Source organism: Uloborus diversus, chromosome 10 (assembly GCF_026930045.1).
Source record: "Uloborus diversus isolate 005 chromosome 10, Udiv.v.3.1, whole genome shotgun sequence".
Classification (NCBI taxonomy): Eukaryota; Metazoa; Arthropoda; class Arachnida; order Araneae; family Uloboridae; genus Uloborus; species Uloborus diversus.
The window spans coordinates 59,553,936-59,568,191 of NC_072740.1; the positions used below are offsets into that span (position 1 = coordinate 59,553,936).

The following is a 14,256-nucleotide window of genomic DNA, read 5'->3' on the forward strand; positions in this document are numbered from 1 at the left end:
TTATACCATTAGAAAATGGCCCAGTTATCTATTAGTAATCAACATAGTTATGCAATTAATTCATGTGCTTATTCATTTTGTTAAATGTGGTTGACAATAAAAAATTCCTTGACATTAGTTGTTCGCTAAATAACATTTCCTTCGTGAATATACTAGTTTAATATAGGATAGTCAGGAGGAATGAGTCAGTGGCAAAAATGGAACAGCTGCATTTACAAGCCGAAATAAAAAAAAAATATTATTTCATGTCATTGTTTTAAAAGTGATCATTTTTAAAATACTGTGTTATTAATATACAAAGTACATATGGGGAGAAGACGAGGGGCGTTCACTACGCAGACTGCCATTGACATTTTCAGGGACTGCTTTTTTTTTTTAAAAGGGGGGCGCTTTATAGCATTTTATGGGTTCACCATCACTCTTATGGTGTGGGGGGGGGGGGAATCTCGTATATATGAAATGGAGTAATCATGCAATAGAATTCAATGTTTTAATAAATAAAATATATAATGCATTTTGCGCACATTGTAAAAATAAAATCAGTAACCTATTTTGATTAAGTATTTATATTTGTGATGAACTGGAAAAGGGCAAGAACAGAAGAATCAACCCGAATGGTTCCAACAGGAGGACTTGGTGTCATATTTAAATTCACCAATTTCTCTGTTGGCACTTTTCAGTACACTTTGTTCGTCCTTGACGCGAAGGGAAGGTAAGTTCTGTCAAATATTATCCGAAAATAAAAGCTATCAAGTTTGATACAAGATATGTTTTTAAGTTCTGCATTAAAAATACAATATGTTGATAATTTTGTCTTGAAAATATTGAGAGAAAAACTGAAGTTTAAGATTGTTTAACAAACAATCCCACTTTTGAGAATGTACCCCCCCCCCCTCCCCTCCCCTGATGATTTTGTGATTTGCACTACTATATTCTTTCATAAATTTTCAAAAAATTATAAATGTGCATATGTTATGCTGTTAACCATGCTATTTGTCATTAGAAATTCAGAAAAAAAAATCCACGAATGATTCTAAAATTGCTTGTTTCATTGCTGTTAAATATGAAAGAACTGAAACTGATATGGTATGCAATACTATAGTAAGGAATTATATTTTAGAAAAAATCACGGAAAAAGGATTCTGAAATTCTCGGAAACGTTTTTGAAAATTGTTTGGAGAGTTCTGAAATACTCGGAAACGTTTTCGAAACTTTCATGAACCACAGCTGCACAGAATACTCAAAAACATTTCTGGAAATTACGGAAAGAGGATTCCGAAATACTCAGAAACGTTTCTGAAAATTACGGAAAGAGTATTCCAAAATACTCAGAAACATTGAAAGAGGATTCCGAAATACTCAGACACGTTTCTGGACACTACAGAGAGATAATTCCGAAATACTCAGAAACGTTTTTGAAAATTTCATGAACCACAGCTGCACGATATACTCAGAAACGTTTCCGGATTTTTTTTACAGTGTACTAACTATTCCTGTACTAACAAATAATATACATTTTAAAGGTTATATGAACGCCTTAAAACTTCAGCTATTCTTGATAGTATTTCATAATCTATTTCTCCTTCGATTTTTTGAAATTCTGTTTGTGGTCATTTATCAGCTATACATGAATAAGTGTATGATTATGAGGTAGTGCGTAGGTACACTTATCCTGAACATTTGAAATAATTGGTACGGCTTCCTAACATTGGAAATTGCATTTAGTCCTAGATGTATGTTCTCTATGGGGCCCTAAATTTGCACAAAGTGAAGCCTTTGCAGCTGAACATTCTCGCAATCGAACAGTGGTCGTCGCATAAATGTTCATTAATTTACCGCCCTTAAAAGAGGCCGTTAACAAAACGTGGAGAAAAGGCGGGAATGATTAAATTAACTGCCCTGACATGCAAGACTCTGGTGTAAATATTTAAATCTGCATTTCGGTCCTTCCACGGAAAACGGACAATTTTCCCTTACTTGACGCCCAATATATTTCAATAAAAATAATGCTTAAAAATATTAATAAAAACATTTTTTCTGTTTAACAAATTGAAAACATATGTGTGATTCCTTAAACTAAAATTTTCGTCCTTACGCTTTAAAGTTATTACTTCTTAATGAAATATAGGAACTGTCACGTGCGGTACAAAGTGTTGAATTTTTCGTGGAATGGCCCATTTCCGTGTAAGAAGACCTTCATTGGTTAGTTCATTGATGCAGTCGTAACGGAATTTGATTTTGATAAATAATATATATACGTACACAGTTGGATCTCTGTTTAACGACTTTCAAGGGACCACAAAAAATCGTCCTTAAATAGAGCGTCGTTAAACAGAGAGCCAACTGTGTGTGTATATATATATATATATATATATATATATATATATATATATATATATATATATATATATATATATATATATATATATATATATATATATATATATATATATATATATATATATTGTATTGCATTTTGCAATGCAAAAAGGAAATTGCAAAATGCAAGAGCACGGAAACAACACCAAAATGAATAACGTGATCCAGGGATTGATATTTTGTCAAGGGGAAGACCAATCCTTTAGTGCACCCTTTTTTTGGGGGGGGGGGCTCAAAACTGTGCGACTTTATTTATTTCATTATCTATTCGTTTTTAAACCTGCTCGCTTTCTGTTTTTTTTACACCCTCAAACTTGTGGGTGACGTTTTTTTTGCGCGTTTGCGTTTTTTTTTTTTTTTTTTGTCCTTTAGTAGTCAAGGTTGTCGCCCTTTGGTGGGATCCAGTCCGCCCTAGTACGGAGGAATGTAATAGCCTTCGTTAAATACCATATGAAGTACCACGTGATTTTATTTTGTATCTACTGTGTTCTATACGTTTCTTCGAGGCAAGAAGATTGTAGCTCAAATATGACTATACGTATAATCATCATTCTAAATATTTTCTCCTCAAACTTAAAAGATTATTGAAAAGGCATTAAAGAATGTTTATTGCGTCTTCAAAATATCATAAAAGAAACGAATTCCAAAAGTGAATTAGATATTTAATTAATTGGAAAATTAAAATTTATAAATAACGTTTAAAAATGAAGAAATTTGTGTCAATTGTTTTTTTTTTCTCTCTATGCCCCCCATCGTACTCCTTTCTTACTTTTGAGGGGGTAGTCTGAATCAAAATAAAAAAAAACTATTTTTCATCAAAAGATTTCAGCCATTCTCTTTTTTTACTTGACAGTTGTAAATCTAATTTAACAGTTTAAAAAAAATCCACCACCTTTTACTTGAATATGCACAGAAAAATGTAAGCGATGGATAACTCCCAAACTAAAAGACAAATTTGCTTTGAACTAACTCTAAAGAAAACAATTGTTGGATTAGCATGTGTTCAAAAATGGATTTATTACAGTCGTTTTTAGAAGAGCAAGGAAATCAACATTTTAGCGTATATATGGAAAAGTTTGAAACGTACATAATTTTTGAGCTGAAATATGTGCAAAAACGACGGTTTTTACTTTGATTTTGGCGTAGAATAGAGACAAAAGTACTTTATTTGGTAATTTTAAAAATGTTTTGGTTTTAAACATTTTTCTTTAATCAGTCGGCGAGGCAACTATGTTGCGGTTCTAGACGAAATATCTCGTTGATTAAACATGTAAAAAACTGATTCTTTTTCCACTGATTAAATTTTTTCCTATCAATTCAATAATTGTTATATCAATTATACATAGCTATTAATGAAGAGGAGGAGAGAGTAACTATGTATTAACTATGCAAAGCTATTAACGGAGAAGAGGGGTGAGTAAACTACATCACTTCACATTAACTTGGTAAAATCTTCAACGCTTAAGCTTTTTTTTTTTTTTAATTATGTTTAAAACCATTCACATTCGGATTTTTCTTTATGGAAGCTTTGTATTTTTAGCTTCTTTTAATGTTTCTTCGGTGACACTTCTATGAGCATTGCTACTGTTTCACTATAGTTGTGCAGTAGGGTCATTTTCCAGAAAATGTAACTTTTGAACGCAAATATTTTTCAATATCGAAACCTTTTTTTTTTTTCTTTTTTTTTTAAATTCTTACATAAAAGTGTCACCAACAGGAAGTAACTATAAACAATGGCGCGGCTAAGTTTCACTTATTTTACTCATAAATAAAAAATTTAAAAAAATGCCTCATTTATGGAAATAAAAAAAAAAAAACTTTTAATGCTTAAAAATCGAGGCCAATTTAATATCAAAGTAGTACTTTTTTAAAATTGTGCAAACAATGAGCTATTTTAATGATTAGTGGGAATCTAATGTTAAGCTCTCTTAATTTAAGTACGGCTTAATTAGTAGTTACCCTTTCAGTTCAAATGTGTGTTGAAAATTGTATTTAGGAAATTTGAGATTATACTAGCAATTTTTAATTTTGGTAGAATGCCTAAGATTGATGCGTTTACACTCCATCATTTATTTACACCTCAGAAATAATGACATTGGTAAGGTTTGTCACAGAGGTGAGGAACTTTCCATTAATATCGGCGTAATGGATACATTTTTCGGGGAAATATTTTTTTTCCTCTTTACTACAATCGGCACATGTTAAGCATATGAGAAACACTGCTCATTTCTTTTTTCACATTGATTTGCATCCCTGAAATTCAAGTTCACGGCGGTGAGAAGTCACAATAACGGCTTTTAGTTTTTAAAGCAAAATCTAGCTTCTTGTTTTTCTACAAAAACCTCAACTTTTTAAAGGCTTAAAGTAAACAAGAGGGCTCCCTTGTATCATGTAAAATAAAATTTGATGTCATTACTGCCACGCGTTAATGAGGGATGTCATTTTGTGCTTAGGTAACGGAGGTGAGAATTTATTGTGTGACATGACTCCTTATCCTACTAAAACAAACTAAAACATAATATTAAAAAAATAAATACACTTAAACAATTAGTATTTGAGACACTTGTGTAGTACAGGAATAGTTAGTAGGACTAATAATTAAACAAGCATATACTTTTATTTAAACAAGTTATTAAGCAAAACAGTCACACAAGGTGTGTGACATGCCATGGAGGTGAGAATTCACATTGTTGTGAACCAAAAATATACTAAAATAAAAATTGTTATTAAAAAAATTGTTGGCAGGTTTAAATAGATATATTTTTGATGAAATTGAAAAACATTGTTAAACAAATTGTTCCTTAAAGTTTTTACTGTTGAAGGCGTGTGACAGAAAAGTTACACTTTTTGACGAATGACCCAGTAAACTTGAGCGTCTGCTTTCGATTTGCAAAACTGGTAATTATTTTCTCATTAGTGCACATTAGTGATTTGAAAAAAAAAAACAAAGTTGTTACACAGCATAAATATATTGTTTTTTTGCATTGATTGCCAAGTCATATAATGCATATAATTAGAAGCTTCGAATTATCAGCCAATTTTTTTAAAGTTTCAGAATATATATAAAAACATATATGTTGGGTGAGATGAGAAAATTTAAAAAAGAGTATGAACATACTGTTTTTTTTGTAAAGCTCATGTATAACACAACTATATAAAAAAGATTAATTTATTTGGAGTATTTTTTTAAAAAATGAGATACAGCTGCTAGCATCTTTAAAGTTTTTGACTTAAAAAATTTTTGGCCTCTATAGCCTAGCAAAAATATTTCCAGTGGTGTATTTTCGCAATTTTGGAAAGTTGATGGAGAATTTCCTCTTTCGCTTCGAATCATTTGGTCTTGATTCTCCAGAGGCGGTTTCTATCTCCAAGGAAACCTCATTCCGTGCATTTGATGGCCTTTCTTGATTGGTTGGGTCAATTAACCGAACTTCAATTTGCTCTGGGAAACGACTACAGGTCCCATATTTGAGTGAAATGGTTTGAACTATTTTCATTGATTTTTTTTTCCAATGGCAAACACCCTCTTCTTAGATCATAGTCAGTATATGCTGATTTCATGACTCCTAATACTTTTCGCAATACAACTTCTGAAAAGTTAGTTTCAAAGTAACTCCAAATATGTGTAAAATATGTTATTAATTAAGTGTAAAAGCATAAAGATGTAAAGAGATTAAATTGAACGAAAACTGGGAAAAAAGGAAGATATTTGACGTATGTCAAACAATTTTACAACATTTTGTTTGTTTTTCCCCATGAATTATTTTGTATGTGTCAATTTCCAGTTTACTTAAACCCATATGAATAGGTAAAATAATATTAAGAGTTCCATTTTTTTTGGTTTTTAAACAAATCGACGTTTTAAGGACTGACATTTTCCTTAATGCGTTTTATCATTAACTTATTTTTTTTTTCTTTTTCATTTTTTACTTTTAGAGAAAGCAGGTTGACGAAAAACTATTTTATAATTGAAACAGTATCTGAAGCTAAATTTAGCACTAACATTATAAAATAGTACAGATTTTTAAATCTGATTATGCGTGAGGTTAGAGTAAAATTAGTAACTTAAATAGACACTTATTGTATCTTTCAGACCAGTTTATGTCGAAAACGGATTTTTTAAGTAATCAAATCGAAAAAAAGCGTGTAACTTCATGACATTTGTAATACTTTTAATGTCTTAATACTTTTTGTTTTTATAAACTCACGTATGAGGGTGTTTAATGTTTTACACTTTTATAGAGTTTTAGTGTTATGCGTATAATTGCGTCAATTTTTCATTACCCATTTCATTACTTATATTACTCTCATTCGTCTTTAACGCAACCCTATTAGAAAAAAAAAAAAAAAAAACACGGAGTGTGGAACGAACTGGAATACAGATTAGATGTTTGTTGCACAGCAAAAGGCTCGCACACATAATGAATATTTGTAACAGATATATATATATATATATATATATATATATATATATATATATATATATATATATATATATATATATATATATATATATATATATATAATTTTTTGAAACACGTCTATCATTTTATGCTCATCCTGTTGAATGGATCAAATTCTTTAAAAGCTCGTTCATTTGTAATGTATTGTAACACAACATTATTAGATATTTTTTAATGATTTGCTAAAATTTATGTTCCCGCCTCCATCACACATTTTGTGCATTTCACTCATTTATGAGAATAAGTGCGTCTTTTTTTTTTTAAGTTCAATTTCAAAAAAAGAAAAAAAAAAATTTGAATTTTGACATCTTGAAATCAAATTATGTTTTTCGCAGTCACGAGTGTGTGTGTTTTGTGTATGTGTGCGTGTATGTGCTTGTGTGCGCGTGTGTGTGCGTGTGTGTAGATGTGTGTAGGTGTGTGTATGTGAGTGTAGGTGTGTGTAGGTGTGTGTATGTGAGTGTAGGTGTGTGTGTGTGTGTAGGATATGGACTCCACCTGGAGACGATTTTCGCTATAGGAGCAGCATCGTGAGGCGGTCGGCCGACGATGGTGCTGCAGAGGGAAGCGGGGGAGGGGGAATCATAAGACATCAAAACTGTCAAGTGAGAACAATAAGCAATCGTGATTGCTCAAAAAAATACCTTCACAGTTATAACAGCCAAGGGTGATTTTTTGATTTTCGTACTTCGTCACTGAATAAAATATCACCAATTTTATATGTTTTATTTAAAAAACAAAATGCTTATAATAAGCGGTTTTTTTTTTCCACACAGACATTATGAACAAAACTCAAAACAGCTTATAACTGCAAAACATTTTCGCATCTCTTTAAACATTTTTTGTTTTTTTTAAACAGCAGGTAAATATGTTCTGAAATAAATGAACCCTTGTTGAAATAACACGCTCGAATAATTTATATCATAATGAAATATTTCTCCCATCATGCGTGTTAATCGGTTAGTGAACATGTTAAGCGGCAAAAGAAAAAAAAAGTAACTGTAATGAAGACATCCCGAAATAGTGGTTCTATCGAACGCAATTATTTAAAGACGGTTTAGGAGCACTTGAATGCTATTAAACTGTGGCATAATTACACGGGACTGTCATAAACAGTCACTCACTGCTGCTGACGGCAGGTATATTAAGATTTTTTTTTAACTCGCTACTTTTTTAAACGAGTTTTTAGACGGATTTGACACGGGAAATTTTATGACTTATTTTGGGTAAACGAGTTTCTATTAAGCTGCATCGAAATCCGTTGAACCGTATTTTATAAGTATGTGGTGAATTTTTAACTTCTTTTTTTTTTTTTCAGTTTTAGATCCTTGCGGTAGGGATAACGGTGGTTGCTCTCAGAAGTGTGAAAATGATAACGGAAGAGCATCATGCAGATGTTCACCAGGCTACCAATTGGCAAGAGATGGAAGAAAATGTTCAGGTATAATTGGTCTTTTAAGTTGAACACACGCTGTAAAAAAAAAAAAAAAAAAAAAAAAGTGTAAGGTAACCAGTTTAATGCGTGAAATGTTACATGAATTCTGAAGTGTGTAGTTTTATTGTTTTAAAAACTCAAATTGTTGAGGGAACCTTGCTCTATGGTTTCAGAAGAATTCAAAGCGCATGCGTAAAGATCAGGATCGGTAAACTCTTATTAGTGAAACGAAGACCGGCTTTGGTGGCCAAGCGGTAAAACGCTCTTGCCTTGCGACCCGTCTGTGAGACTCGCGTTGTGAGTTTGGACTCCACTTAGGTTTTTTGCTCTCTTAGTGCAATAAAAATGTCTTGTTTGTGCATTAAAATGTGTATATTGGTTGTGAAAAAGCATAAGCTTGATAAATATTGAATAAACGAATAGTTAAAAGAGCTGTAAAGAAGGGGTATCCAGGACGTATTTTTTATACTGTTAAAAGGAAATTTCAAGTATTACCTACTAATTTATCTTTGTAATTTCAATTTAAAAGGTGAAATTATAACTTGATCATTTAATATATCTGGATAATTTAAACCATTGAATAGTTAACTTGAAGTATAAGTCTACTTACAAATAAGCACTCGTTCAAGAAATTCAGATGAAATCTAATTTTTTGTTAATTTGTAACCTTTCAAGCAATTTCTCTGTAAGCATACAAAAAACTCTGGCGTAACCTAACACAGTAATAAATAAGACGTAACGCTATAGTTACATTACCATGCTGTAACCTTCTACAAGCGATGTGTAACTTTATACGATTTATATCAATTAAGTTACTCCAGAGCAGTAGCTGCCCTCGATTTTACGGAGTAAAGTTACACAAAATTTTTTACAGTGCATAATTGCAGGTCAGTTGCAAAAATAGTCTTATGTTTTTGAAAAACTCGATTCAAAGACCAAATCTGCCGTGGGCAGGTAAAGGGCAATAACTGTTTCCTTGAACAATCACATTGCTTATTGTTCTCATTTGACTGTTTTGAATTCCTATGATTTTATTTTCTCCCCGTCACCCTCGGCAGCACCACCGTTGACCGGCCTCACGATGCTGCCCCTATAGCGAGCAAAGCCTCAAGTTGCGTCCATATCCTACATACATCACACGCATACATACACACACCACCACACACATACACACACCACCACACTCATGCCTGCACACAGACACAAACACACACGCCTACATACACACGCACACGTGATTGCGAAAACATAATTTGAATTCCAGATGTCAAAATTCAAATTATTATCTTTTTGTTTATTTTTTTTTTTTTTTTTTGCATTTTTGTCATCTATTGTATGAAGCTTTTTTGTACAAGGCTTGCGTATTTGATTTCCGCTGGAAAAAAAATGGAGCGAAGGAAGGATTAATTCCGATATTTCCCAATTGCTAGTACTGAATCCAAAACGGGTTTTTGCAAATATCTCGAAAACTCTTTTCTGCAGATACTGCCGTTTACCTGTCTCCAGCCGATACGTACGTACATCAAGATGACATTCCAAATTTCTGTACCACAGAGACAGACTGACGTATGTCACATAATCGCTACTTTGTAAGAGGGTGAAAACTGTCGCTTGGTGCATACAAAGGATTAGTCTTGCGCTTTTAACACTGGTAAATTATTACAAAGAATGATTTTCAGTGTTACGTTCATATGGTTGGATCCGGAATAAGATTCTGCATACAATGCTTTAATAAACGGAAAATCGCAATTTTTTGGACTTACTCTTGCTCTGAGGTACAGATTTGATCCTTTTAATTGTGACAGAGAATAGCTTGTGCTGATTTTGTTTACAATTCGTTGTGACGTTATTACACCATTTTTTAAACATTACATAGAAGAGACTAAAAAATGTGTATGGATACATTCTTTTAATGAAGATAAATACGATTTTGATTTTTATAATGTTCTCTCTAATAAAATAAAAAATAGTAAGTTTCCAAAATTGTAATGAAGCAGACAAATTATTTTTTTAAGCTGCAGAATTTAGATAACCGAAATGCTTAGGTATTTAAAGTTTTATGGCCGTTACACATTGCTGTTACAATATAAAATAAAATGTGTAAATCTTTGTATTTGTATATGCTTTATACGTAATTCAATGAACCAAGTTTCCTAAAACAAGGCAATAAATGATTTTTTACTTTTAACTCTTTTTTTTTTATTTGTGTGTGTGTTATATCTCTATTGAAAAAAATATACTCGTTTGACTTGTTATTTAGATAATGGAGAATGCATTTGAATTTAAATGATTAAGCAGCAAGATATATTTATAACTCATTTAATTAAGTTCTTTTAAAAATATTTAAGCATTTATCCGTACTAGTTTTTGATGTTCTTTACTGATCAAATATTGGTATTTAGAAAAATATATCAGCACAAAAGGCAATCTTATGAAAATAAAATTCTGAAGAGAGTAACTATAAATAAAAACTCAACTTCTTTTTCCCTATGATTAAACTCTTGTGAAAACATTCCTTTGCCTGCCCTAATACCTTCATGGTTTGAAATTGAATTTAAAATTTCATGAACAAATAACAAATATTTAGTGGATAGAAATACAAATATAATGTTATTTTACCGAAATGACAAACAGTTATAACAAAATAAAATATCTAATACTTCTACGGAGGATGTTTTTGAAAATAATTTTCTAAACTGCTGTCCAAATTAGATAGCAAATGATGTACGAATTACAACGTTTTTACTTTTAAACGTGTTTGGGGGAATAATTCGAATAAATCATTCTACAGAACTTTTGTTAAACTATACGAAAATATTAAAGCTTTAACTCTTTGAAATAGAGGTGGAATGTATGCACTGTTTCTATAGGTTTCAAAAACTTTCCACCTGCTTTAGATGGAAAATACCAAAAAAGGTAATGCTAATTAAAAAGAAGGACTTTTTAAATAAGACTGATTATACATCTACATCTATTGGTCTTATTTGCAAGCTTGAAAATCTGTGGTTTGGTCGTAAAGATCTTTTTTCCACAATATTTATATTTTTTCTGTATCTAGTCATCCCGTTAATAAACTATACTAAGCAGAGATAACAAGAAACGTAATAAACTGTCTTAAGACAATCTGAAGTCAGAATATCAACCAATAGATAATACACAAACTATTAGTAATAAACCTTTCATTCTTGGATTCAACTTTTGAACCAAAAAGTATACTGAGCTGATAGTCACAATAGTTTTACACAATATTTTAAACTATTTTAAACCCCATTAGCTGACCACTAACTAGATTGTTTTTAGACACTAACTAGAATGTCTTTAATTCCTCATTACATCGTCATTATTTAGACGCATATTTTTGAATCATTTGTAAAATATTGAGTTAAAAAATGCTATAAACACGTTTGGTTCAAATTTGCAGACCATTACCTCTTCAAAGAGGTACTTGAGAATAATAAATACTAAACACTTGGCGAAAGTTCTTCCAAATAATTAAGCAATGCATTAATGTGATTATTTATTTTCATTTAAAGTTATTTTACAGTAACGTCATTGCAACCTTCTAAATATTTAATGCTGCTGATTTTTTTCAAAGCTAAGCAAAAATCATATGAGGCAGTGAGAAGCAAAGGGATATAAGTAGACATTTTCAAGTTTTGAGTAAAACTCGTTTAAAGATTAGATCCTAGGTAGGCTTTCATTGATTTTTTTTCTAAATCATGCTGTATAGCAGCAACTACCAGGGCTACTAGTACCATCTCTTTCCCCAAGACAGAGGTTCACCTGCATTGTGTACTAGTTATCTCCAAATTTTTAATTTTGCCACTTACATCCCTTTGCTTCTCACTACATCATATATTACACTGAGTGGCATAAAGAATGCTTCTGGCACTATTCTGGTTAATTTTTACGGAAAACTGCTTCCAGAATCTAAGTATGAAAGCCGTTTTTCCTTTATTTTGCTCAATTATTCCGAACGTTGTAAATCACTATTTATTAAATAACTAGCTGTACCCGACGCGCGTTGCTACGCCAACAAAAAAATACATCATTATACTGATTTTCATGACAATCGGTTGAACGGGGCAGAAGTTGCTACTCTGCAGTGCCACCTGGTGGCGAGTGGCTTCAATGAGCATATTATGCACCTTCTCCGTGGAAAAATACATATATATAGCAATTTTCATAATAATCGGTCCAGGTATCAAGTGAAGCCGTGACTATACTCAAATTTTGTACTCACGCAGTTTGCAAGATCAATCAATCACTAAAAATATCAAATAGAAAAAGATTTAAATCCCCCCGTTGCATGAAAAGCCATAAAACAATAAAGAAAGAATTTATTTGTTCAAACTCAAGAAAAATGGCAACAGCTAACTTCTTATCAATGAGATCTTTCACGCGAATTAATTTCTGCAACCGATAATTTTATTCGTATTTATCCAATGGATTGTGACTTAAATTGGAATAAAAAAGGAACTATGGATCGGATTTTTTTCGAACTGGTCTATAAACATTCCCAGTACCAAAAATAACAAACGGTGAAAGTTTCAGCCAAATCTGCCGGGTAGTTTTTGAGTTCATGGATGACATACAGACAAACATTCATTTTTATATATATAGATGTAAAAGGATTAGATTTCGTTTAAAAAATATTTTAATCGTTAAAAATTTGTATATCATAGAATTTAGAGCATGAGACAATTGAGAAAAAGTCAATGTTGAAAAATTAATTTTCACATACAACAGTAAACTGGTTTAATTCTGGACTAAATTCATGATTCATACAAAATCATTTGTAACTAACTTTTCTTCGCAGTAAGACTTAATTCGATTACAGTTTGATACCTGATGAAAACTTAATTAATCCAAAAAAGCTTAATTAGTCTGAGAGAGAAATGCTAATATCCTAGAGTTCGGCAATCACAATAGAATCTAAGAGCAGTAATTTAATTAAGGCATTTTCCTTATTGCATTCTTTTCGCGGAAATTTACAAAAGTTTTAAATTAAATTTGATTTGTTCGGTGCATTAAACTAAGTTAGTTGCTTGTATTGGAACTGATTTTTGAATAGTATGTAAAGAATTTCTATGGACAGATTGGAATGATAGTGATGTAAGTAAAAAAAAAATACAGTTTCAGTTGATGATATATTTGGTTTTTTCTTTTGTTTTTCTAGTAAGTGTACCTAGTGCATATAAAATACTAAAATACATTAGCTCCTAGGCAAACAAAATTTCTATACGAACCTAAGCTCCTGTTCAGGTGAAAGTAATGATGTCAGTTTCTATATCACTGATAAGACCAGCAGTCAAAATTTTGTGCATTTTTTGAATATTTATAGCAGTTTTTTCAATAAACCCATCGTGAATGTAGACTGTCAGTAAGGAAATTCAACTTGAAGTTACTTTAAAACAAGTAACAGTGCGCTGTACAAACATTTTTGGGGAAGTATTAAGCAGCTAATGTGCCAGTAATATATCTTGCAAAATATAGGAATGCTCTCCTCTGCGATTCAGTAACCTACCTGAAAATATCCTGGTATCTTTCTGAAGAATCCAAAAGCATCCCCGGTTAAAGTCAGCCATGTCTCTGGAACCTTCAAAAAAACTTAGGCTTAAAAAATAGATTAGCACCCTCCTGATTTACCAACAAAGCTCCAAAAGCATTTCTGCAACCATGGGCAAAGCTGAGAAAGAATTGCAAGTAGCAAGGATCTCACTTGTCTGCAATTCTTGCAAAGCTACGGAATTTAGACTTATTCTCTCTGATTGGGAATTGAGTCAATCTGGGCGGGCCGTAACCGTATGGAAGCCGATAGACCTTATAAATGCACTCAGTTAAACTGGTAACTGAAAATATTTTTCACAACAGTGAGAAGTCTACAATTGTGTAACTTTTGGTACTTTGGAAAACTTTTTGCCAAAGATATTTAATGTTCGCAGGAAATTGATGAAAACCTGTGAAATCCCGAAACGT

The 14,256-nt window shown here is 31.7% G+C and overlaps 1 protein-coding gene across 2 annotated transcripts in view; it reads left to right on the plus strand.

Annotated features, from left to right (window-relative positions):
* LOC129231811 (multiple epidermal growth factor-like domains protein 6) overlaps positions 1-14,256 on the plus strand; it is a 248,360-nt gene that overhangs the window by 52,852 nt on the left and 181,252 nt on the right. For both annotated transcript variants that reach the window (XM_054866188.1, XM_054866187.1), the window contains exon 5: positions 8,161-8,283. In XM_054866188.1, the coding sequence (XP_054722163.1) occupies positions 8,161-8,283 (123 nt within the window). The remainder of the gene's footprint in view (positions 1-8,160; positions 8,284-14,256) is intronic.